The sequence below is a fragment of the Sinohyriopsis cumingii genome, chromosome 3 (genome assembly GCF_028554795.1).
Source record: "Sinohyriopsis cumingii isolate HCF-2022 chromosome 3, ASM2855479v2, whole genome shotgun sequence".
Taxonomy (NCBI): domain Eukaryota; kingdom Metazoa; phylum Mollusca; class Bivalvia; order Unionida; family Unionidae; genus Sinohyriopsis; species Sinohyriopsis cumingii.
This window is the reverse complement of record NC_142963.1, coordinates 82730015-82755813: the sequence shown is the minus strand read 5'-3', so window position 1 is coordinate 82755813 and position 25799 is coordinate 82730015. Positions and strand designations below refer to the sequence as shown.

Sequence of the window (25799 nt, the reverse complement as noted above, 5' to 3'; positions counted from 1 at the left end):
AGTTATTAAAATAGGGAAATTCAATCTGCCAGACTAGACATTACCAACTTTTCAAAGCTTAAAGAGTGAATTACTAAATACATAAAATGTAAAAACGTCGTGGGTTCTTTTGTTATAATTATCTATTAAGTCTAAGATGTGAAAATGACCAAGCAAAACCAGCAATTTTTTTATAGGTGCATATCTGAAGTGAGGCCAAGCTGCATACTCCAAAACCCACATTACACCCATCAATCATACATCAAAATAAAGGGTATTGACGATTCTTTGAACAATACCCACGATATACAAGTTTTATTTTTAAACACCCAGTATAACCAATGAGGAAATCTGGGAAAATTCTTTTTCTTGAAAATTCTAATGCTATGCAATATACAAAACTGCATAGTGCTACCTAAAAGATCTGAATGATTGATCAATATTTATAAATCTACAAGGCATATAACTGTCACAAAAATATAACATATGAGCAAAAATGAACATAGGTTTTATTGCCATGTACAGCATTACCTGGGGCTGTATATTTTCTGCATAAACTATTTCAAAATCTAAGTTTGGTTCACCCAAAGCTGCATGTATAATGTGCCACTGGTGACGAAACTGATTCCCTCAAGTTCTCTGATTGCTGATTTGACTACAATCAGGTTACTTACATGCATAGCCCAAATTCTTTGTACTGTCACGATACGGACTAGTTTTGTCTGCAAGCTGTCCACTTTACGGAAACAATCTTCAGCTGTAGAGCTATTCCAGTATGAAAATGTATTCTTTCTTTATATCTTTTATATGATTTAATTGTTTTATATATCTGATGTTTCAGAATCATTTGTTCTGCTTTTGAATGCTCTAATTCAAGATCACCTTTAACCTCTCCCTTGAAAACTCTTGCACAATGGGGTCCAAAAACATGTACAGCACTATAAGCAGAAGTTACCGAAGGACCTCAAGAAAATTAAGATGCAGATGTGATACCTGCTGGACATCGAGAAAACTGGTAGTGGGTAGTGGGGGGTAATGGGATTTGTTGATGGCTGAATATTCATTATTTTTAACTGCACTGGGAGTAGTTCTCGCTAAAGAGTTTCTTGCACAAGTTCATCACTTTTTTGGCCTAAATTACTCCAGGAGGTTTCAGCAACCATCTCATTCTGTTAAAACATTGCTTTTGACATTATTAATTTACAACAGAACAGGATATCATTTTTTCTTCCAAAAACTAGGGACATTTATTTTGTGGAAAAACTGTTAATTCGTTAACCGCTGATGCCATGTTTATGCGACATGAGGTTGTACCCTACTTCCGAGTTCTCTAGCATCTAGATCATTCAAGATACACCAAAGTAGGTCATGTATGATACACTAAAGTGGGTGGTATTACAGAAAAGTAGACAGATGTAGCTCTACAATGATATCTATTAATCTTGACGTTCTACTATCAACACAAATTACAGAGGGAAAAATGTATTATTTTGAACCCAAATTTTTACACAAAAAATTCTCCTGTTGTTGGAATCGGAGGTCTGAGATCTAAGCTAGACCATTCTGAACTGCACACAGACAGGTGAACCTTTGCAAAAACTTGGATAAGCTGGGGATTTGGAGTAAAAAGTGTCCAGGACCCAAAACTTATGGGTCCAATAAGCAACAAAAAAACCCAAAAAAACGTTTACTCTTTAGCAAAATAGCCAATGAAAAACAATGTTTCTGAAACAACTAGGCATCTGGCTAAACAAATATCTCTTTGGAATAAGATGCATCTGGATGTATTCAAAAGTAACCACCTAAATGCATTTCCTACTCCCATTTCAGGTGAAAATGACAAAAATCTCCAAGGGTAACGAGTTAACATCAAAACTCAGTTTTGTTATTTTTCGATTAGCAAAATGTTCACTTGGTAAAATATTGATGCTGTGATTTTACTGCAAATCCTTGATGAAATCTCAGAATGCCAAGTCAGGAATTTTAAGTTCACTACAAACTCTAGAACTCGCTTCTCCATAATTAAAAAAAACATATCTGTGAAATAAAAGCTTTTTGAAATCCAAGTACTCAATTGCTTGGTTACCTTGCTATCTTTCACCACAGTTCTAAAGGAGTTTCAATGAAATTTCAATCACTGGAAATGTCACTAATAATGCCTACTGGTGACATCACTTTAAGTCTGACACCATGAAAATAGCTGGATAGAGAGGAGGGGATATTTTCTTTCAGGTGGCAATACTAATTATTTTTTGGATGTAAATCCAAATGGTAAAATGTTTAAACCAAGAAGATAATCTTAGTGGGCAAGATGCATTTTATTATATCAAATGGTCAGTCAGTTGAATCCATTGTGTTCATGTCATCAGAAACAATATTTGCACAATTACCGATCACTTGGATAAAAAGAAACTACCACTTCACTATTATTACAAATATTTTCAAAACATTATTTCTTTTTTAATATAATTTTTCAAACAGTAGTGCCTATGATTCAAAACCAGTTCAGTGTACTTCATTCAGCACGAGTTTTCAATATACATGTGTTGACGCCATGATGCAAACAAGCCATTAATGTGAGCAATTATTAATATCTGGATGTGATTTTTTTTTACTGTATTTATTTTCAGTGTCAAGTTTTAATGAAGTTGTTTATTCTAGAAGTGAAAATTTAGGGGGAATATTGTCCCCTCCATTGGAAAAAAGGGGGGATTTTCTCACTATATAAAGGACTTCATGCAAAAGTAAAGATAGTGCTTGAGAATGATGTACAAATTTTGCCATAGGAGTTTTTCTACAAATCAACGTTAATCTGAATAATTACATACACAGTAACAATAATAAACTAATGTAGTGCAAAAAGAAATTTTATTCTTACCTTGCTAAAACTTTTGGAAATGCCTAATGCTAATCAAAGTCCAATTAAATTACAAAAATTTGAAGTAAAAATAAGAAACATGAAAATTAAATAGCTTTATTGTTATCTTGAACAATTTATATAAAATTAATGTATAAAAATCCCATTTACTGGGTAAAGTGAGTAACCCCTTAACAACCATTCAATCTTGCTAACGTTACAATTGATTGAATACACAAATTGGTAAGTCTCCAAAAATATGTTCTCTGGTGTTCCAAAGCTTGTAGTACAGAGAAAAAGTTACAATTTTGGGTTCTGACTTTTTATAGATCAGAAAATTTAATTTTCAAAATAATTAAGGGAACCTAACTTGTTTAGTGTCCCAAGACCTGTGTTCCTTATCGCATATTGTTAACCAATGCCTTGTGTTGCTGGTCAAATTTGGCTGTTATCAGGAGATAATATGCTTGCTCAGAGGTCTGAATTATGTACTGGATGATCACAGAATGGTCCCAGCTATTTCAAGCTCATGACCACAGCTAAATCCTATGAAATGGTCTTTAAAAGAACACAAGATCTCTTGAAAATAATGCAAGTATGGACTTTTACTTACAAGACCAAAATTTTGTAATCTGGCCTGGCTTTCACCAGTAGGCATTTGGTGTAGACTTCTGAACAGAATGTAGCTGATTGGATAAAAACTCTGTATGAAATCTGTAAAGATGCCTGGGTGCTCGGGTACCCCTTGAAACCACGTGCAACAGATTCATTCTATTTTGATACCACATAGGTAGCGGACCAGTCTAAACTGAAAATAAATGGCGCCAGATATCGTAATAAACGGGCTTTATCGATGTGACTGATGGATGTTATATGACTGAAACATGTTAGAAGAGAGTTATTTTGCTAAACTTAAAAACATGCTGCATCTGAAAAAAGACAAATCAATAGCACTTTAAAAATCTGAAATAAGAATTCTACAGTGATGTTACACTACAAATCATCATTATCGGACTTGACTATTCACAAAAGTTACTGCTGACATCGTGTAGACTAGTTAGTGAGTGTAATGCATAAATAATTTATCAATTTCTTTCGTGTCTATATACTCTAATACCTACTGCTAATTGACATGGATTTAGCTGATTTGTGACAAAAGTTTTGACTGCAGATCCAGGTAAGTAGCAAAAAATAAATGTGCTTATTTGTACAGTTTCCTGTAATTATGGCATGTAATATATAGATTCCTCTTTTTATGCTCAGATTACCCTTTTTAGCTACTTACAGTAGTAATAATTATACTTTTACTGCTCTTGGGGGTTGGCATGTGTGAACCTATAACAAACCAGTTCAGGTTCACATTGAATACAATTTTCCTTTGATAGGGTACCCAGGTAACTGATCGTTAGGATTAACAGGTACCCAGTAGAAGTTTTAAAAACTTTTGACACCTCTAAAAATGTATCAATGTCTTAAAATAGAAAAAGCAAGTTTTTTTTGTACAATAAATCAAAGAAAAGAAAATTTCTTGTTATAAGTATTTTATGTATAAAGAAAAACACTACAAAAGAATGTTGCAGATCATTGGTTCCCAACCTTTTTTGACAGCAACCCTAAATATTAGTTTTTTGAAGCCTTACAACCCTGTTTCCACATTTTCACAAGTTAGCTGTCTCAACAAAAAAATCCTTGCAACCCTCCAGAATGTTCTGGCAACCTTGATTTGGATTGTGATATGGGGGTTGGGTACCACTGTTGTAGATTATACAGATGTGCCAAAGCTAATCTGTAACATACTTTATAAACAGTCCCATTACTTTAACATTGTCCATATCAGTCAATATCCAACAATATTAAGTGTCGTTAAGGAAAAATATTCCCTATGGTAAACACACTCCCACGTACGATGAAATACTTCTATCAATGGCTAAATAAAAATGGCAACAAAAATATAAACTGCTGGCCATGCCATAAATCTAATGGGCATCTCTTACTGTTACTGTTACCATCAATTACTGTTACCATCAATTACTGTAACCCTTTCAACCTGAAAATCCATAGATCTAGCTCTCATCCACAGAAAAATATCATTCAAATTAAATATGAAAATCTTAATACATCCAAGGACTTTAATTAAAATTAGAAAAAGAAAGTATTATTTTTAAAAACATTACAAATTGATGGCAAGTGACTGCTAACTGCTGATGTTAGTTACATAACGATAGAGAGTCAAACTGACTTTACTTTGAATTGCATCATTATATTCTATACTGTTAATTTAATGAAAAAACACCCAAAACTCCAAAATGAATCCATATCCTTATTTTAAAGGCATTACCCAAGAGTGATGGACAACATTATCCTAGAAACAACCATAATGCACATTCAAATTTACTTCACCATGACATCAGCACTGAGACGATCACGCAGATACATAATTTTCCTGGTTTATCTTTTCCTAATGGTAAATGTATTGTCACTTTTCGGTGCTCATTGCATCATTTTTTTTTTGGGTAACATTTAGTTTAGTTCACTGCTGAATGAGAATCACCCATGTACGTGTGCACTTAAATAGCAGTCAAGTACCATGCAGCACTGTGCAATGTTCAATAAAACATTGAAACAATTTTTTGTTTCAATTGTGTTATTCCGATAATGTTAAAAGAATGGTTAATACATTTGTCTTCAAGTGTATGATAATAAAGTTATCAACCAAATATCAAAAGAATGTCAAGCCCTTGTTCATGTGGAATACAATGCCCTCACAAGCTTGGGTATCCTGTGCCACATAACCTTGGGCCCAATGTTTTCCAATCCTCAGTTACACCCTTGTGCACTAGGCAACCAAAGTTGTAGACAATATAGGTACACCTACACTCCACATTACACCCTTATGCACTAGTCAACCAAAGTTATAGACATTACAGGTAAGCCTACACTCCACATTACACCATTGTGCACTAGTCGACCAAAGTTATAAACAATACAGGTAAGCCTACACTCCACACTACACCCTTGTGCACTAGTCAACCAAAGTTAAAGACAATACAGGTAAGCATACACTACACATTACACCCTTGTGCACTAGTCAACCAAAGTTATAGACAATACAGGTAAGCCTACACTCCACATTACACCCTTGTGCACTAGTCAACCAAAGTTATATTGCCATCTCCTCTCTGTCTGTGTGGGTTCGAGTCTTGGATTCGGCCAATGTGGGTATGTGAGAAAGCTTGCCAGTAGCTTCTCGTGGGTCAGTGTGTTTCTTTCCGGGGTTTTCGAGGGTTCTTCCTCCACCATTAATACTGGCCGCCATGTATAGCCTATCGTGTACTGCAAAATGGTGTTAAACCACACAACACCAACACCAAAGTTATAGACAATACAGGTAAGGATACACTACACATTACACCCTTGTGGACAAGTCAACCAAAGTTATAGACCATACAGGTAAGCCTACACTCCACATTACACCCTTGTGCACTAGTCAACCAAAGTTATAGACAATACAGGTATGCCTACACTAAACATTACACCCTTGTGCACTATAGGTGAAAGTTATAGACCATACAGGTATACCTAGTTACACAATACATTCTGGTGCACTAGTAGTTCATGCTTTTTGATATACAAATCTGAGTGCACTCCTAACTTAAATGTAGTGCACCAGAAGTAGTACTCTTTGTGTAAGGTCAAGTGTAGGCAAACCTTTGGGACTTGGGCCCTTGAATAGTTATCCTCTCTCATACTAATGTCTTTATAGCATGCCATTATGGACTTTTACTTTCAATTACATTTGATGTATTGACTTTCATTGTTTTATACTTCTTAACAGGTTTTGCATGTCCTTGAAAAATTTCTAAACAACTGGTCTTACTATATCATCATTTTCTTTCTTTCTGCTACACTACTGCCTAGGTATGGATGGTGGGAATATTTGTGTAATCCTACACCTCTGGAGCTGTTGTTGTACTCAACAAGGACTCCCCTATTTGAGCTAAATTCTTACAGCTGGTTTTAATGCACACACCAATTAAATAAGGAATGTACCAGATGTTAACCAGTCTCACATACTATCTACTGGCCTTTTGATACAGACAAAGAAGTCTTGTGTATTTCTGAGTTGTATAGTTTAGTGTAGCAGTAATGAAAGGGTGAAAGGCCCATGAATTTTCACCATCAAATGTCAATACACAGTACATCTTGGGAGCCACAGTTTTGACACAATGTCTACATGAATGATATCATCTTAATAAATATTGATAATTGTATGTCCCAAGGACATTACATTTATCGTGAATAACTTGTACATTGAAAATAAACATTTGGCTCAAGAGTTATGCCATTCATCTAGAGTAATTTGTACAACGAAAATCAGCATTGTACTTGATAGAATCATATGGCAGTCACTCGGTGGCTAATATACAACACTCGCATCCATGGATTCCAAATGAAATCTAAATTGATCATTGTTGCAAGACTCTTGACAATCACTCTTTTTTAAACTGGATCTGGGCTATCATAGTTAAAATCTTTGAACCTAATAAATAGTAAATATTTTTTACTCTTGTTAGCGGCATTCAAATAATGCATCAAAAGTGCCCTTTAAAACCGAATAATGCATTGAAAGTGCCCTTCAAAACCAAATAATGCATTGAAAGTGCCCTTCAAAACCGAATAATGCATTGAAAGTGCCCTTCATAACCAAATAATGCATTGAAAGTGCCCGCTGAAACCAAATAATGCACTGAAAGTGCCCTTCAAAACTAAATAATGCATTGAAAGTGCCCTTCATAACCAAATAATGCATCAAAAGTGCCCTTCAACACCAAATAATGCATCGAAAATACCCTTCAACACCAAATAATTCATTAAAAGTGCCCTACAAAACCAAATAATGCATCAAAAGTGCCCTTCAAAACTATATAATGCATTGAAAGTGCCCTTAAAAACCAAATAATGCATTGAAAGTGCCCTTCAACACCAAATAATGCATCAAAAGTTTAATTCAACACCAAATAATGCATTGACAGTGCCCTTTAAAACCAAATAACGCATTAAAAGTGCCCGTAACACCAAATAATGCATCAAAAGTGTGCTTTAACACCAAATAATGCATTGAAAGTGCCCTTCAATACCAAATAATGCATTGAAAGTGCTCTTCAACACCAAACAATGCATTGAAAGTGCCCTTCAACACCAAATAATGCATTGAAAGTACCCTTCAACACCAAATAATGCATTGAAAGTGCTCTTCAAAACCAAATAATGCATTGAAAGTGCCCTTCAACACCAAATAATGCATTGAAAGTGCTTTTCAAAACCAAATAATGCATTGAAAGTGTCCTTCAACACCAAATAATGCAATGAAAGTACCCTTCAAAACCAAATAATGCATTGAAAGTGCCCTTCAAAACCAAATAATGCATTGAAAGTGCCCTTCAACACCAAATAATGCAATGAAAGTACCCTTCAAAACCAAATAATGCATTGAAAGTGCCCTTCAAAACCAAATAATGCATTGAAATTGCCCTTCAACACCAAATAATGCATCAAAAGTGCCCTTCAAAACCAAATATATAATGCATCGAAAGTGCCCTTCAAAACCAAATATATAATGCATCGAAAATGCCCTTCAAAACCAGACATATAATGCATTGAAAGTGCCCTTCAAAACCAAATAATGCATTGAAAGTGCTCTTCAAAACCAAATAATGCATTGAAAGTGCCCTTCAAAACCAAATAATGCACTGAAAGTGCCCTTCAAAACCAAATAATGCATTGAAAGTGCCCTTCAAAACCAAATAATACATTGAAAGTGCCCTTCAAAACCAAATAAGGCATCAAAAGTGCCCTTCAAAACCAAATAATGAAAACCATCTTGTTCCTGTCAAAAGCAGCCATTAATCAGTCTCAAATCAAACATTATTAGTATTGTTTACAAAGACCCAATGACTCAAATTTGGAAACATTTAGGTTTCAATTTTTTAGATGTCACATAGCTTTAGGATAAAGGTATTGACCACAGTTTTTTGTTCTTTTCAAAAGGTTGCATTCAAGTACCACTTTCAAGATAATGGAATTTTTTTCTGCAACACTTCAGTTTTTACTTACAAAACACTTCAGCCTGTGCTTTGAGATTACAAGCCATGTGCAGGCAAATGCTAACAAAATTCTAAAACATAAGCAGACACAAAATTAGTTATTTCAAAATGACCAAATATTTAAGTTCAAAAGAAAATCCCAGGCCCAACCTTTGCTACCTGAGAATGAAATGATCAGTTCTACTCAAAATATTCCTTCAAGATCAAATGCAACGCTAGACAAAAGACCCTTTGTCACTTGCATATTCAGTGACAGGAATAGTGTCAGCTCTACTAGCAATGCTGCACATGGTCAATAAGGCTTCAAGTCACACTTTACCAGCAATCTCAGATGGTGTACCGACCATTAGTTATTTAGTTAAATCAAAAAAAATTTAATTTGAATAGGGTGTTACAAAGTTCATTCAATTCTAATTTTTTTAATGCTCTCTTGGCTCATGTTTGTCAGATTTGCACGATTTCAAAATTTCAAGGTGTGTAAGCCATTTATGTGACTGACCGTTGAATTGTGGGAAGAGCAGGAGGCCTGGGATTTTCTTTCAAACCAAGATATTTTGTTTTCTTTTACCTCTTGATAAAAAAAAAATTTGAACAAAAAATAAGTGTGAGTTATTTCTTTCTATATAAATCAAAGCAAGAAAAATAATTTTAGCAATCTGAAAGTCAACATATCTTTTTCTAAACATTTCTGACATCACCCCCCCCCCCAATAAATGGTTGGTCCAACTAATGGGCAACCGTTAACATAGTGCATGAGCTAATTTGGTTCTGTACATGAAACCCATGATGCCACAATACAATGCATGTTAACCAATGCAAATTTAGGACAAACATTTACTGGACTGAGATGATAAATGCCATACACCATCAACCACTGTAAATTCAGGACTTAATTAGGTACAAGCCTTTAGTGGGCAGAGACATAACAATGATTACACCATCAACCACTGCAAATTTAGGACAAACATCTACTGGACTGAGATGATAAATGCCATACACCATCAACCACTGTAAATTCAGGACTTAATTAGGTACAAGCCTTTAGTGGGCAGAGACATAACAATGATTACACCATCAACCACTGCAAATTTAGGACTTAATTAGGTTCAAACCTTTATTGGGCAGAGACATAACAAGCCCATACACCATAAAGTTTAAACTTCAGTAAATGTGACAACTACTTGCCTTCATGATGGCCACCATGATGACCTACTGACCCCTAAGTGAACAAGAGATTTTCAACAGTCTAAAATACATATAATAATACACATGATGTGAAACCCCCTGCCAGTGTTTGAATGACAAGCCCCTCAATATTTTTGGGCTATTTCTGCCAGATGTATGCCAGGGCTTTAGAAGCCAGATGTGTCTGTGCTTCAAAGACAGTCCTATAAAATCTCAAATTGCAAGAAGAATCACATGCTACAGATGTCATGTTATGACCTTGGTCTTAAACTAAGTAACAGGAAAAAGTAAAACCAACAATTTAAGTAAAGTTTAACAATTTACTTTCCTAGGGTACAAGGTGAAAATTCAAAGGATACTTATAGCATTTTGATTTGATAAACAAACAATGCTAAAAATGTCACGTCACATGTCCAAAAATTTGGAATGTTCAAAATGAACTCCAATAGTTCTAAATATTCTGTTGTGCCAAAATGATGTAATCCTGAATGCCTTTCAACAAGTTCTCAATAATCCCAAAGTAGTTGTTAAGTGTATTTAGTTTGTTGTGTGCTTGCCCTTGGTCCATAATTGATGATAAAAGAGTTTTATAGCATATCTGATATTTGTCTTGTTTGTAAGTTATAAACAGATGTTTACGTCTGTTTGAGTTCAAGACCTAGCCTTGATTATGACCTTATAAGGTTCTAGAAAGGAACTTGTTTATAATTTGGGATAATTTTTTAATATTTTAGACAAAATACTATTGTGGGATTATCATGTAATCATTCAAGCGCATCATGGATTATATCATTGTGATATATTAAGGCTATTGGTACATCAGCACATTCAAGATTGTTGGCACATCAGCACATTCAAGATTGGAATTCATTTGGAACATCACTGGAATTCATTCAGAACACTAAACTTCTGAATTTGTGATAGAACTGTAGGATTAGTTGGGATTTGATTCACAATACTGTAAGTTCTTTTTCAATTTTCACTTTGTATTTATGGGAAATAAATTATTTGTTGAATTTTATTAAACTTGTTGGGTTTTTTCATTTTCTGTTACTTAGTTTAAGACCATAGAGTCATACCATAGTGTTTTAGTCCAATAAATAATAATTTAAATAAATGATTCCACCCACTGATCTTGCAACAGGAATAAGGATTTGTTTCCAAAAAATATTTTTATATATAGACTGTCAACTGACCTATGGACACAACAGAATATTATGGAATTTCTTTGATACGACTCATTTATAATAGGAAAATTACATCAAATCGCAAACAAGATAATTTAATGACTATTGTGAACTTGAAGAGCTATGTCAACATCTTATTTGCAACTTACAATCATGGACAAAAGTTAGCTATGTAAACATATTTACAGATAACCATTATCTCAAAGTAAATCTACAATCATGGACAAAAGTTAAGCACACACTAGATATACATAGTGATGGGGATTTATCAGAATTTCATAATCAATAGGTTCCACTTAACCCTTTACCTCATACAGCATAGTGACAAAGTGCAGCATGCTATAAATAGAACACCTGTTACCTAGTCGACAGCATACGTAGTTGACAGCATACGCATAGGCCTGCCTGTGAATTGTTAAGCAATGTAGTGTATGTTACATTTAACAGCAGTTTTAACCATTTTACATTTTTGGTACACATCTATTATATGTGGAAAAATTTACGAGTAAAGTCGATTGTTATAGCTGTGTAATCATTTTTCACGGAAGAATTTTTTATGTGCTTTAAAATCGAGAGAGAACTTGTTCACCGTCATGTCAGTGAGGCCGCATGACCAACCGTAGCTGCCATTTCCCATACTCGAAATTTACAAGGTTTTTGTGTGCGTCTACATCACTAAGTCATCTGAATTTGATAATTTATAAAAACTAATTGCTGCCTACATCAATATCAGAGACTTGACCTAATTTATTGAATCTTTCGTGGTTGTGATTCTAATCGTGAAAACTTCGTACGTACTGAATGAAATCCGTGGCTGCCATTTTGGAGAATGGAGATTACAACCCAGTTACTTTAAATAGGAGATATCAACCTATGCATGAATAGCGACCACGTGATCTGACCTAATTGTCATTTGCAGAAATGAATGTAGTATCATCTAATAGGGGGGTTTTACCCGAAGGTGGCGCTCCAAAAACTAGCTCAAAATGGCTGATGTTTACAGCAGGCGTCAAAAGGTGCTTCCATATGAATGTTGTAGAGGCATCCAAAGACACTTCCATGCGAATGGAGTAGAGGCGTCCAAAGACGCTTGCATGAGGTAAAGGGTTAATCAACTGATAATCAAATATAATCAGTTACTAAGAGCAAGTTTTAATTTTTGTTTGCTATACGGTTTTAACTTTGCCCAAGAGTTCAAAATGTTAATAAATTTATAGGAGTAATTTCTTTTAATGGCATGTATACTTTCACCTGAAGAAACATTACATTTTTTTTTATGTGCTGTGTTATTTTTGTTTGCCTACACTTGACCTTACACAAAGAGTACTCTGTTAAATGAAATCATCTTTCTATGGCTGGTCAGAATTTTACATTTAAACTAAAACAAATCATCAAAAATTGTTTAAATTTATCCACTCTAGAATAATTCAGCTCAACTTTAGTGGATCAAAGTCCAATAGCTTACCATTTACACAGAGTTTTACTAACCTTTGTGTTTTGCATACAACTAAAACAAGAAACAAAACCGGGATTCTGGTCTTTTTATGAGTACGTACTGGAATATGTGTTTAATTAAAACATTTATAAAAAATCTATCCCATCACTGATTTTTGCTGGAATAATTTCATTTTGCATACTCCTTTCTGTAGAGTTTTCATACAAAATTTTGTCATATCTAAATTCTGTTTCATTGGTGGTCTCTCCTTTGCTTTGTAAAAATATAAATCCAAACAAGAGCAAGCTTTTCCACCAGGACAGAGGTTTATTGTGATCCATGACGTGTATCTAGTGACATTTTTAAAATGTCATTTGATTTCCTCAGTTTTCTTCCCAAATACAAAGGGAAGGAACTAGTCTGTGCCGAGTGCTTCATAATAGTCTCCCTTTCTGCACAATTGATTATGGAGTTTCACAATCGCTTATCTTATTAGTTCACTCTGCCTACTGATTTTCAGTTATAGTTTATACTTGGAACAACACTAGATGTACATAATAGTTCCTAGAAAAGATGTGCCCTCATAACAACGATCCAATCATGCCATCTCTAATGGATGAAGTTGGGAGAACTGCACGATTACCAATATTGACTTAATACTCCAACAGTACTCTCAAGAAATTGTTGTTTGGGTAAATTTTTTAAAGTTAATCTCACCATAACAAGCACACACCACAATTTAATAAAGAGTTGTGTGCATTTGACAGTGTTGGAAACTTTCTTCACTGGAGGAGCCTTTTCTCTCCCCCCAACATGGCTGATCTGAATAAAGCATATGCAAGATATATTTTTAAATTAAACCATAAAGTTAAGTAGTAACAAGACACCAGGCATGCTTGTTTTAATGTCAGTTGAATAGTGATGTTCTGTGCTACACCAGTAGCCATTTCCAGTCTTTGAGCAATACATCAATTGAAACATACACATAAATAGGAATTTACACAAAGGTGTGTGCTTACTACGATATGGGCAGATATCACATAAAATATGGTACAAGATTTCAACCAGCATAATGACCACTCTGGTGGCCTAGTGGTTAGAGCGTCTGTTTCAGATGTGGTAGGTTGTGGGCTCGATCCCCTGCCGAGTCATACCGAAGACTTACAAAAATGGTATTAACAGCTGCCTCGCTTGGCTCTCAGCATTAAGAGGTTAGTGTTAGGATTGGGTCGGCCTTGTGTCAGGATAATGAGACTGGGTGGGACATCATGCTACATGTCTGCGGCATGATGCCCAATTGCTAGACATCACTATAAACTGTCACACTGCAGACATCATAGTGATATGACTGAAAAATTGTAAAAGCTACAAAAAAATCCAAATCACACACACATATTACACTCAACCAGCATACTGCTATATTATGCAAGTTGTGTGCATAAATATGATGAACAATTAAATGTGCACTCTTATGACTTGAGAAAACCTACTGACTCAGCGTCTTGGATTTTGTGAGGATGGTACACACTACCTGAAGAGATGTTTTCTGAGACCTATAGGATATACAGGTTGATAGCTGCTGAGCGGAATTTCTAACAAGCAGCAGGAAAATGCTTAACAATGGTATAAAATACTTTGACCAGGAAATGTGTCAAAAGATGCCACAAATTAAGGAAGACTGAACATACATGTTGTACATTATAATGCTTGGTTCAAGGCTGTACAAAGAAGAACTGCAAAACTGTGCTATTTTCTTTTTTTCCCTCACTCCAACAGTATGCTTTTCTCCAGCTAGAACTCTTCCAATTTTTGGCAAAGGGATTCTCTCTCATCTTCGCCTAGAAGTTACTGCCCTACTGTCAACCATATTTTCAGCAGATGATGACTTCAGCAGAAGATGAGGACTTCAGTTTTGCATGAGTATGAATTGTCCATTATCCTGGCTTCAACTCCTCAAAAGCTTTAATCATGTAATTTCTAAACACAGATCTTGCACACTCTCTGAATAATGCACCAGCAAATCATGTCTATACTGCTTGTTAAACTGATTATTCCTAACACAATGCACAAAGCCAGAACTGCCAGTGCATTAGGCAGCAGCCAATCTAGGTCTTTACAGTTGGAGCCAACTTACAAGTCCGCATTCATGGAGAGTCAAAATAATGCTAGTATCTGTTGGTTTAAAGTAGAAAGGCAGGATATGAGCTGATTTACATGGATGGTAGTAAGGTTACCTCCATCGCCCTGGGTGGCCAAATGGTTTGAAGTGCTAGACTTTACCAATCACCATGTAAAAAAAAATTAACCCAATGGTTCCTACCATTTCAAAAAAGTGTGGCCAATGGTCCCTACCAAGTCAAAAAGTTTGGCTCAATGGTCTCTACCAAGTCAAAAAGTGTGACCAATGGTCCCTACCAAGTCAAAAAGTGTGGCTCAATGGTCCTTACCAAGTCAAAAAGTGTGGCCAATGGTACCTACCAAGTCAAAAAGTGTGGCTCAATGGTCCTTACCAAGTTAAAACGTGTGGCCAATGGTCCTTACCCGGTCAAAAAGTGTGGCCTTTTAGAAAATAAAAAGAATCACAAATATCCTCATTTGTTCCTTGTTTATTCAAGAAATTCCAACATATATCACTATCACATGCACTTGCATCATATAGTCAGTATTTTCTGCAAAAAATGTCACTTTTAAAGCATCATACAAGTCAAATTAGTCTTTGTAGAGTCAGTCTACAGCATAATTTTCCATGGATGGAATCCATAAATAACTGTAATCAGTCTTCAAAACAAAGTTATTTCAACTAGCAAAAAAAAGAACATTGTGTCAAGAGAGGGAGGATTTTCACTGATCCAATTTTAGCATGCAATCACTGCCTGGAGTATATTGGTAGCAATCGTCATGATCTTAACACTTAAAGATTATGTACTGTTGTTACTGCATCCAGTTTTCCTTTTGGAGTCTGCTTGAATTTTCCTCTGAATGGAAAATGTCCTTTTAGCCTTGGCACTGGAATGAAGCAATCTTGATACAACATGAATCAACCAAGTTTAAATTGTTTCCTGCCTGTGTGTAAATTCAGATTGCTGATTGCCTGCCAGACTTCTCAAGACTGGTAGAATGTTGTCAGTAAGATTCTCCACACATCACAATGATGCATACATTCAGACTATCACACCCTTTGCAACTTTAAACTTAATTTTCAGACACATTTGTTGTCATCATCATCACTAGCACTACTCTTCAAAGTGTGTGTGTGATTAGGATTTTTAACGTAGCTTTTAAACAAAAATCAGTCATATCGCTAAGACGTTTGCAGTGTGGCAGTTTAAAGTGATGTCCAGCACTGGGGCATCACGTGCAGACATGTAGCATGATGTCCCACCCAGTCACATTATCCTGACACAAGGCCAACCAGTCCTAACACTTAATACGGAGTGCCAAGTGAGGCAGCTCTTAGTACCATTTTTGTGAGTCTTTGGTATGACTCAGCTGGGATCAAACCCACGACCTCCCACATCCGAGGCATACGCTCTAACCACTAGACCACCTGAGTGGTCTACTCTTTAATAATAACAATCAAATCCAAAAAATGATTAGCACTTGCAAGTATTACAGATCATGACAAGGACATCCTACATCCCAGGCATTATGGATTACAATTAGTCACAATAGATTACAATATAGCGGTTAGTGACATGTACTTTAGTCAGTTTACATTCATTTAAGAAAGGATTAAATCAAAGTCACTTATTTTATTATACAAGTCATTCACAGTAGTGTCAAATGTATATTTTGCATAAAATCATGATAACTGGTCATGTTCTGCAGTCTGTCTCTCAGGACAGTAAGTTTATATAATAAATTAGTCATATTATTATTATTATTATTATTATTATAGTTATTATTATTAAGATTATGACTTGTCAGAGTCAACAAAAAAAATGTCACCATGTGAGTAGTTTTTACCCCAAGTGCATGAGAACTTTTGTGTGATTTCTGAGTCCAGGTACTTTAATTTGACTAGATCTGAAAAATCATCTACTACTGTAGAAGAAACATGAAATTATGTTGCTTATACAGTTGGAAAAAAGTGTATCAGCTGGAGCCAAAATGTGAAAAAAGTTTTCAATATCAATTTTGCATCTGCACAAGAATTCAGTGACACTAGGGATGAAAGACACCCCTAATCTACTGATGAAAAACACTTCAATGTGAGAGATTCACATTTCGGATTCCATTACACCACATATGATCACTTCTAGCAATAAAATTTGCCCCAGGACTGGGGAAAAAAATGAGTATTTGTGTATTGACAAACTGTAAACATGTTTTAAGTCATGTGAGAAATGGACTTGTTTTTGTAGTCATATCCCTGTCAACTCTGATCTGGTGCACAGGGGTTCATAGCGATGTCTACAATTTACCTATAAATCAAATAAGTATATTAAAACAAGACACTTCTTCCATTTCTCCAGTGACTGATTTAAGATTGGACACCAGTATCTCAGGTTACATTTCACCTTTGAGTAATAGCACCTGATGTATAGCTCAACGTTTTGACCTATATGAAATCTGTCAGGAACTACCACTAGCCATGACCATGCAACAGTGTTGAATGGAATACTATACTATGCTACAGATAACCTCATTTTCAGTTAACCAATGAGAAAGCTGTATTCCATTCAGCAGTTTCACTTGCATATTAAACAGGTGTAATCATGGCTGTTGACTATGTCCAATGGTGACATCAATGTCATTTCTTAACTTGGTCACAGGACAAATGTGAAAGTTATCCACCCCCGAGATTATAGATACGCCTCTCCTTTGACATACACCTCTCCCTCGACAACTAGTGTACAAAAGCACAGACTGCACTAAAAGCAAGGGTAAGAGTTGTCAAGAGGCCTCCATAACAATATGAAATAATACTATCCTCACTGGACATCAAGAAAACCATGTGGGTGGTTGGGCGGCAGAAGTGAACTGGTCTGTTTAGTGGCTGAATACTCGTTTTAAAATCATGATGGGAAAAAATGTCAATGAAGCATAAAGTTATTTGTTTTTATTTTAAAAAGACCTTTATTTTCAAAATGTCCTGCCACTGAGAGACTGTTAATATTATTCCAACTGGTTTCAACAACCTTCACAAGTACACGAAAATACTGTTCTTGTCATAATCAACCCATGGCCAAGTCTTTATCCAGTTATTCTGAAAGTCCATTTTTAAATAATAATTTACTTTTTCATCAGACTTGCATAGTAACACCCATCACTGATTCTTGCCCCAGCAAATCTGTACTTAAGCTGTAGTTGTTAATGTTTAGTTTTAGCTACAGTTGAAAACAAACATTTGATTGACAAAGATCATGCTTAGAATGGTGATCCACATATTATACATGGTGTAGCTGACAATAACTGAACAACATTTCTTGGCAATTCTCAACACTTGATATGAATCTTGACTGAAAGCCATCTGCTACACAGTCTCAACACTCCTGGATGTTATCAAGGTCCCTCTGACTGGCAGTACAATCCCTAACAGAATGGACGATTCAATACAAGAGAAAATTGTCTACAAAAAGTCTGGTTGTAAATGATGTACAATCTGGCAGATCACTGATACATGTCGCGAATCGATTCCAGCCCTGTGCCTTTGGGGTACTTGATGCAACTGCTGTAGATATTAATGATATTGCCTAGAACAACTTCTTTTATACAATTATAGAGAAAGTCTTCAATCCAGCTAAATGTTTTGTTTATAACACCACTTTGGTGAAGTTTCTTCAAGAGACACCGATTGGGTACCTTATCCAAGGACCTGGAAAAATCCAAAAGGACATCTTCGATCTGCTTGTTGTATCAAAGCTTTTGGCTTGATAATAAATAAATTATTTCATTCCAAAATAATCTACCTCAGGCAGAATCTCTCTATCAAGTACACATGTGCTAATGAATTTGAAATCAGAATCAGACTCACACGGCACAGCCGGTAGCAGCATCCTTTATGAATTTGGTGGGCATTGTACATCATTTTGTAAATTAAAGCAATCTTAAAATTAAATTGTAAGCATGTGAATCCTAGGATAACTGTCATATTATGTTACTAGAAAGCCCAAAAACAGAACAAAACCACCTACGGAAACAAGGTAACATACCACTGCTCCATCTGCAAACAATGTACCATGGATTAAATCCCATAAACAAGAAAGCAAGTGTGGCCAAGCCTGTATCAAAACTGACAACATTCACCCTGGAAATCTACTATGCTATGCATTTTCACCAATGAAATGTCTTTTTGGTGCCATTAAATTATTTCTGTTTTCATTAAAATATACATAATTTGATGATTAGTGCTAAAAAGTATTGTTTTACATGAAAATGCATAAAGTAATGTACAGGTGTATGCTGAAAAAGTCCTCCTTTCAAAGTATGTCCCCAGTGTGTGGGTAAGTTTATAGGTCTCTACTCTCAATCGTGTCTTCATTTTGCCATTCACATATAGATGTATTCATATGGATTTATTCTCTAGCTCTGTACATTCACCAAACGTGGAAATTAAATTTTAAAGCATGTTAAACAAAACATGGAATTCTATTTGATACAACTCACTGAAACTGCCAAATTGGATTGAAAGTTGTAAATATTTTTAAAATGTGAATGTAGCCCCTTTATTGGACTTGTAATACTTTGCAGTTAACCATGAAACTGCATCTCTATTTTGTAGGAAACTGTTAAGCAGAAATGACAATTTACTTGTACTCAACCGATGAAGGGTTATGCTGCATATAATCATTAAAAATCAAATTCAGGTTATGGATGGATTAATATTGCTTTCATTTCTATTTTACCAATACTTGCATATACATGTACTTGCAGTTTACATACTTCACTATATATTTAAATTATAAGTAATTGTCACAGCTCTATGGTCTCTAAGTAACAGTGGTATGACTTTATAGTCTTAAACTAAAAATCAGAAACGAGCAAAAACCAACAAGTTTAGTTCAAAGAAATAAAAAAAATTCTGTAGCATACAATTTGAAAATTTAAAAAGAACCCCAGGGGTGTAAAACTGAGGGTAAAAAAAAAAAAAACATTGGTGTCAGAACTAGGGGTCAAAAAAAAAACGCGGGGGTCAAAAATGTACAGACAAATTTTCATCCGACTTTTTCAGCTTGAAATAGGATATTGCAACTTGCATAACATTCTCTCTCTCTCTCTAAACATACAAATAAACCAACATGCACAATTAACAAACAAATGCATTGTCCATTCAAAGAATAATTTTATTAGTTCATTTTTCTTTTAAAGTCGTACTTTTAACATTGTCCTTATAATCTTTTTGAAGCAATATTATAGAACAACACATAACATACAAGTCAATAAAAAAAGCCTAATAAATCTTTTTAACCATATGGCAGTTAATTTACTGCCCGTCATAAAATGTGTACTATCATTGGTTTAATTGTACTTCATCCTAGAAGAAATTTATCCAAAAATCAAGGAGGCTAATGATTCATCTTGTTTCTAATAAGTTACACTTGAACTTTTAAGATCTTTCTTTTATTGCAGCAAAGATAAAAACCAACAAAATCTGCTATGACTGTGTAATCCAAATAAACGCATTTGTCTCGGCAAGTTTACGGATTTCTTTGTTGTGAAAGAATGTCTTGGGTTATAATGTGTTTTCCAGATATCTTGTGGTGAACGAGGGCAGAGGGCGCTATAAATAGAACACATGTTACCTATTCGACTCCATACGCATAGGCCTGCCTGTTAACTGTTAACTCATTTGGCCCCAGCACTGTTTTTAGTATCTCTGCTGATATGCCTCAGAAGCACAAAGCTGTGTCTAGCTGCTTGTGCCCCATAGTTTTTACCTGTTTGAAAACATCGTGCACATGCATTCACTCTTACCTTAATTTCTCTTCTTATATCCAAACAAAATCCACGAAATTTTCACCATTTATTCCAAATGAATTTGTTGACACATTGATGTAATTTTTTCCCTATTTGTCGAAGTCTTTCACAACTTATTTATTCAGTATTTACAAACTTATGTGCAACGTTTATCCGCAAGAACTCTGTCATCATCGCCGTCAGCATCATCATCTTTGGACGATTCAATCTCAGAAACTTCTATGTCCAAATCTAAATCTCACAAAATATCCAACTGCTGAACATATCTTTCCTCAGCTTACTCAATATTTTCAAGATCAAACTCGAGAAACTCCACATTTTTGCTCTCATCAAAAATTACTCTTCCGTCCGCCATCATTTACGATTTTTCATGAACAGAACATGTGTAGTTAAACCGTTCTCAAACTTTAGCCCTTGGCTTCTGAACAATTCAAATTTCCACAAATGAAAGTCAAATCATTTCTGATTGGTTTAATAGTTGTTTAGTTCTTGGAATGAACCATTTCAAACCAATCAGAGATGTAGTATCTAACACACATTCATCAAGCCTGGAGACGGGATCGGCCATTGAATGCAGTAAACAATTCACGATTACAGGCAGGATCGGCCAATGAATGCAGAAACCGGATCACGCCTACAGACGGGATCGGGGCTCATACTCAAAATTTACAAGTTTTTTGTCCATGTCTACATCACTAAGTCATCTGAATTTGATAATTTATAAAAACTAATTGCTGCCTACATCAATATCAGAGCCTTTACCTAAGTTACTGAATCTTTCATTGTTGCGATTCTAATCATGAAAACTTCCTAAGTACTGAATGAAATCTGCAACCTCCATCTTGGAGAGTGGAGATTACGACCCAGTTACTTTAAATAGCAGATATCGACCAGAGCATAAACAGTGACCATGTGATCTGACGTAATTGTCATTTGCAGAAATGAATGTAGTATCTAATAGGGGGTTTTCCCTGAAGGTGGCACAATGAAAACCGGCTTAAAATGGCCGATGTTCACAGCAGGCGTCAAAAGGCACTTCCATGCGAATGGAGCAGAGGCATCAAAAGGCACTTGCATGAGGTAAAGGGTTAAATAAATCCTGATCGCATTATGCGAATCCTTTGCATCAAAAAATGCTGGGCAACAAAATGTGTGCATCAATTTTCTCCAGCATGCATCCCTGACACACAAATGTGCATAAAGAAAAACACTGTTATAGTATTGTGAACTAAGTTCCAATAGTCCTAAATGTTCCATCACAAGACCAAATAATAGTGTTCTGCATGAATTCCAGTGGTGTTCTGAATGAATTCCGATCTTGAATGTGCTGATGTACTAACAGCATGGGATGTACTGATATGCAAATCATCTTTATGTATCACAAGATATTGTTCAGAATGTCTTTATATGAATTCACACTAAATGTAATACCAAAATAGTGATTAGTTCAAAAGTATCAATGAGCATTTTGCAATTCCAATGAATAATTTAAATAAGTAAATCCTCTCAAATTATACCTGAAAACGACTAAATGACTGATTCAACTAGACAAATTTTATTGTTGTAAGAAATAATTCTCATGCAAACAACCTTTTCTTTAATACCCGCTCAATGTATATTGCAATAACCATATTCTGAACATAATCCATCATCTTAATGAAACTTTCCATCAAATTTGTAAAAAAGGTCAGGTCTGTTTACCTAAAGTTTAGCAGCCTACCTGTCAGAAATCATGTAGATGTGTCACAATGATATAATCCAGAATGTCTTTCAATGAATTCACAATAATCCCAAAGTAGTATTTAGTCCAAAAAGTCAATAAGCACTCATCTTCTCCAATGGACACAACCTGTTGATATATATGCCAGTCGAGCTCTTTTTGCGACTTTGGCAAAGATTTCTTTAGCCTTCCTTTTTGACTGACTTTTTTGGCTCAATGTGCAATCATTTCTTTTCCTTCTCAATGACAGCCTTTCTTTTCTTTGAAGCTGGTGCTTGTATTGGCAACATGCAGTGTGCATATTCTGATAGAGGGCTACATCTGTTCTCTCATGAAGAAACCTTTCTTCTTACAGTAATTAATTGCACTTTTCCAGATGCCTTTTAAGCTTAAATTTTTCTGTATGCAGCTTCTTTTGTAGGTGCTGTTCCAAATTCTTCCAACCGCGATTACCATAGAGCCACAGGGGTTCTTTACAAAACAAAAATTGGAGTATCCGTCCATGAATCATGGGATGGGGGTTCTAACCTGTAACAATATAACACATTGTGGTAGAGCAGAGGTCACCAAATGCCAGTCCTCAAGCTTTCAGTTTTCTTATAAACTGACCAACAAAATTCCGTAGACATTTCACTTGAGCCATTATATTTTCCATACATTTTTTAAACCTTTATGTAAACTTCTCATGTCATGGTCTCTCTCAACAACTCGGGATGCCATTTTTTTGCAAGCATGCTTCTTTTTTCCACTGCCATCAATTTCCATTACATGAAGATGGGTTATGTATATATAGAACGAATACGTTACAAAGGTCATTGCAGAATGGGACCAAACAGACCGTTTGTAAAAAAATGGATTGGAGATGATTAAAAAAACGGACTATATCAAGAAAAATCAGATTCAAGTCAGGAGAAAAACAGAATTAAAATGGAGAAAAATCATCTCTGAGTACCATTAATTGAGTGACTTATAAATTCCTAACAACTCAAGCATAAACCACTTAGAAACTGGAACAAGTTATTTTTGTAAGTGCTTAAATGCCAGGGAGATGGTGGAATTTATCACTCTTCGGCAGTATGCTGTAGCCGTTTTGAAAGGACAAGCAATTTCAGCATAGACCACTAATATCGCCACGAAGGTATCAACATCATCTATTGTAAATGATGGTCATTACTGATCTTTTAACTGCAAACTTTCTTCTCTTATCTGTCCATACACACAATCCTTTTCATTTCTATTAAAAGAAGTACAGCTGGTAGAACACATTTTGAATTCTAATAAAATGGAAAGGATCAACAAAGCAAGTTGACAGTTTGTTATTACAAGGGTTTTCCAGATGGCAAACTCAGTAGCTGTACTCCTACATATTTCAATACAATCATTCATATCAAAACATAACAAATTATGATTTTAACAGGCAATACCAGGCCCTATTATACACATTTTGTGCTACAAACTGTTTCCCTGGAAACAAACACTGAATGTGGAAAATTCTAAGTATTAAAAGACACCTCTAAGCAACTTTATTTACATTGTGTTTGGTTAAAATACCTTGAATAGTTCAAGTTATGCACCAGAAAAGAAAATGTTTATGACCTGAAAGCCAGACAGATATAGCCACAGCATTATCCACCTCTATTATTACCTGGGCAATAAGAAGTGATATTTCAGTTTTTTATTCTTATAGATTTCAATTGCTCAAGGGTAAAAAAAAAATGTGTTGGATATTGACCAAAATATATCCTCAATTTTATGACAAAAATCGCTCAACCTCAATTTTAAGAATATATCATTCTTCATACAAACGGCCCCCAGGTTGTGGAATGGTCTAAGGTGCTCGCCATTACAGATCACTCAAACATCTCATCCTCTCTGTCCATAAAGTTCGAGTCTTGACTCAGCCAAAATATGTGAGAAACCTTGCAGTAGCTTCCCATGGGTCAGTGGCTCTTCCCAGTTTCTTCCTCCACCAAAATATTCTGGCCATCATGTGCTGAATTAAAACCCCAAATCCAAACTTAAAAGAAAACCCTTTCTCAGATTATTTTGATTTTGTAAATTGTTGAGCAGATAAATGACAGAATGAAGCAACAGGATACTGGCACACAATGGTGAGTGGAATAGAAAAAGATTCTTTGTTTTACAGCTGTACATTTAAGGTTCTTAGAACAATGACAGTCATCATCATGGTAATCATGAAAAGGTTCAGAACTGCATGCAAAGATTCAGTGTTAACCAAAACTTAATCAGGACCTGTTTTGCCTGAAGAACAAATGAATGCAAGACTGTCCAAAATCAAGATCACATGTTATGTTAATCTTTCTGGCAATCATTGCAAGATATCTTGCTTTGTTGTTCTGTTCCACAAAAAAAACCTACTGTGACAGACTTACTCTCCTGGAGAATCTAAATAACTTATATGTCTGCATCACTACCAATGTCAACTGTTTAAAATTGTCCATATTGATGCTGCTGCAAACAAAAATACAACAACAAAAAAAAACAACAACAAGACCTACCACACTAATTCTGGTCACCCCAGCTCCAGCCCACCATTAACTGAGCATTACAGGAGAGCTCATAGGGCCTAGTCTACATCCTAAAGCCAACAGGGGTTACTGGAGTTCCCTACTGGGGGACCACAAATTAAGAACTGTTAAGGATGACCCAAATATTTAACAGAAAGGAGTCACAAGTCATCTTCCATAGATCTTTGGCTGCACATCTATGACAAGCTTTTTCAAGGCACACCGTCTTCTGTGAATTAATCAGTAATTTTTTTGTATGAAAATGGATTTTTTTCTCAGACAAAATATTTGTTTTGATGACCCACAAGATGATGGACAAATATAATTGGGGTGGGGTGGGGTTATTACAGCATTTGACATGACAGAACTATATATAAACTGCAAGAAAAAGGATACTGGAAATGAAACAAAATGATAGAGATAAATATCTTACCTGTGGACAATCCTTGATGTAATGTCCTTTTGTAAAACACAGATGACACAGGTAAGTACTAGGTGGACGTTTACTGGGCTTTCTATCTATGGCCAAAGAGAGTTCATTAAAATGGTCTGCTAAATCATTTATGCTTCCATATGGTGAAACTTGCAAGGTGCTGGTTTGGAATGAGCTCTGGAAAAAAAAAATATCAAAAATCTTTGACATTATATGATATCTTCAGCATCTCTATTTATTTCTAAACAGAACTTTTGAAAATAAACTTTTTGTTGTTTTCTTGCATTGTACAAAATGTATGAAATAGCTAAACCACTTATATACCTTAGTTACCAAAACCATTATCAAAGTATACCATACAATACAATTGTCCCTTGCATAATAAACAATTTTACATCCACAATAATCATTCAACTTCAGGTGAGCATGCGTCCCATGGTTCACCTTGTGT

At 35.3% G+C, this 25799-nt stretch overlaps 1 protein-coding gene across 1 annotated transcript in view; it reads right to left on the bottom strand.

Moving 5' to 3' along the window:
* The window catches only part of LOC149803205 (zinc finger CCHC domain-containing protein 24-like), an 86369-nt gene that overhangs the window by 37196 nt on the left and 23374 nt on the right, over positions 1–25799 (bottom strand). Inside the window, exon 2 of the mRNA XM_089952829.1 lies at positions 25349–25525. Within this exon, the coding sequence (XP_089808955.1) occupies positions 25349–25525 (177 nt within the window). The remainder of the gene's footprint in view (positions 1–25348; positions 25526–25799) is intronic.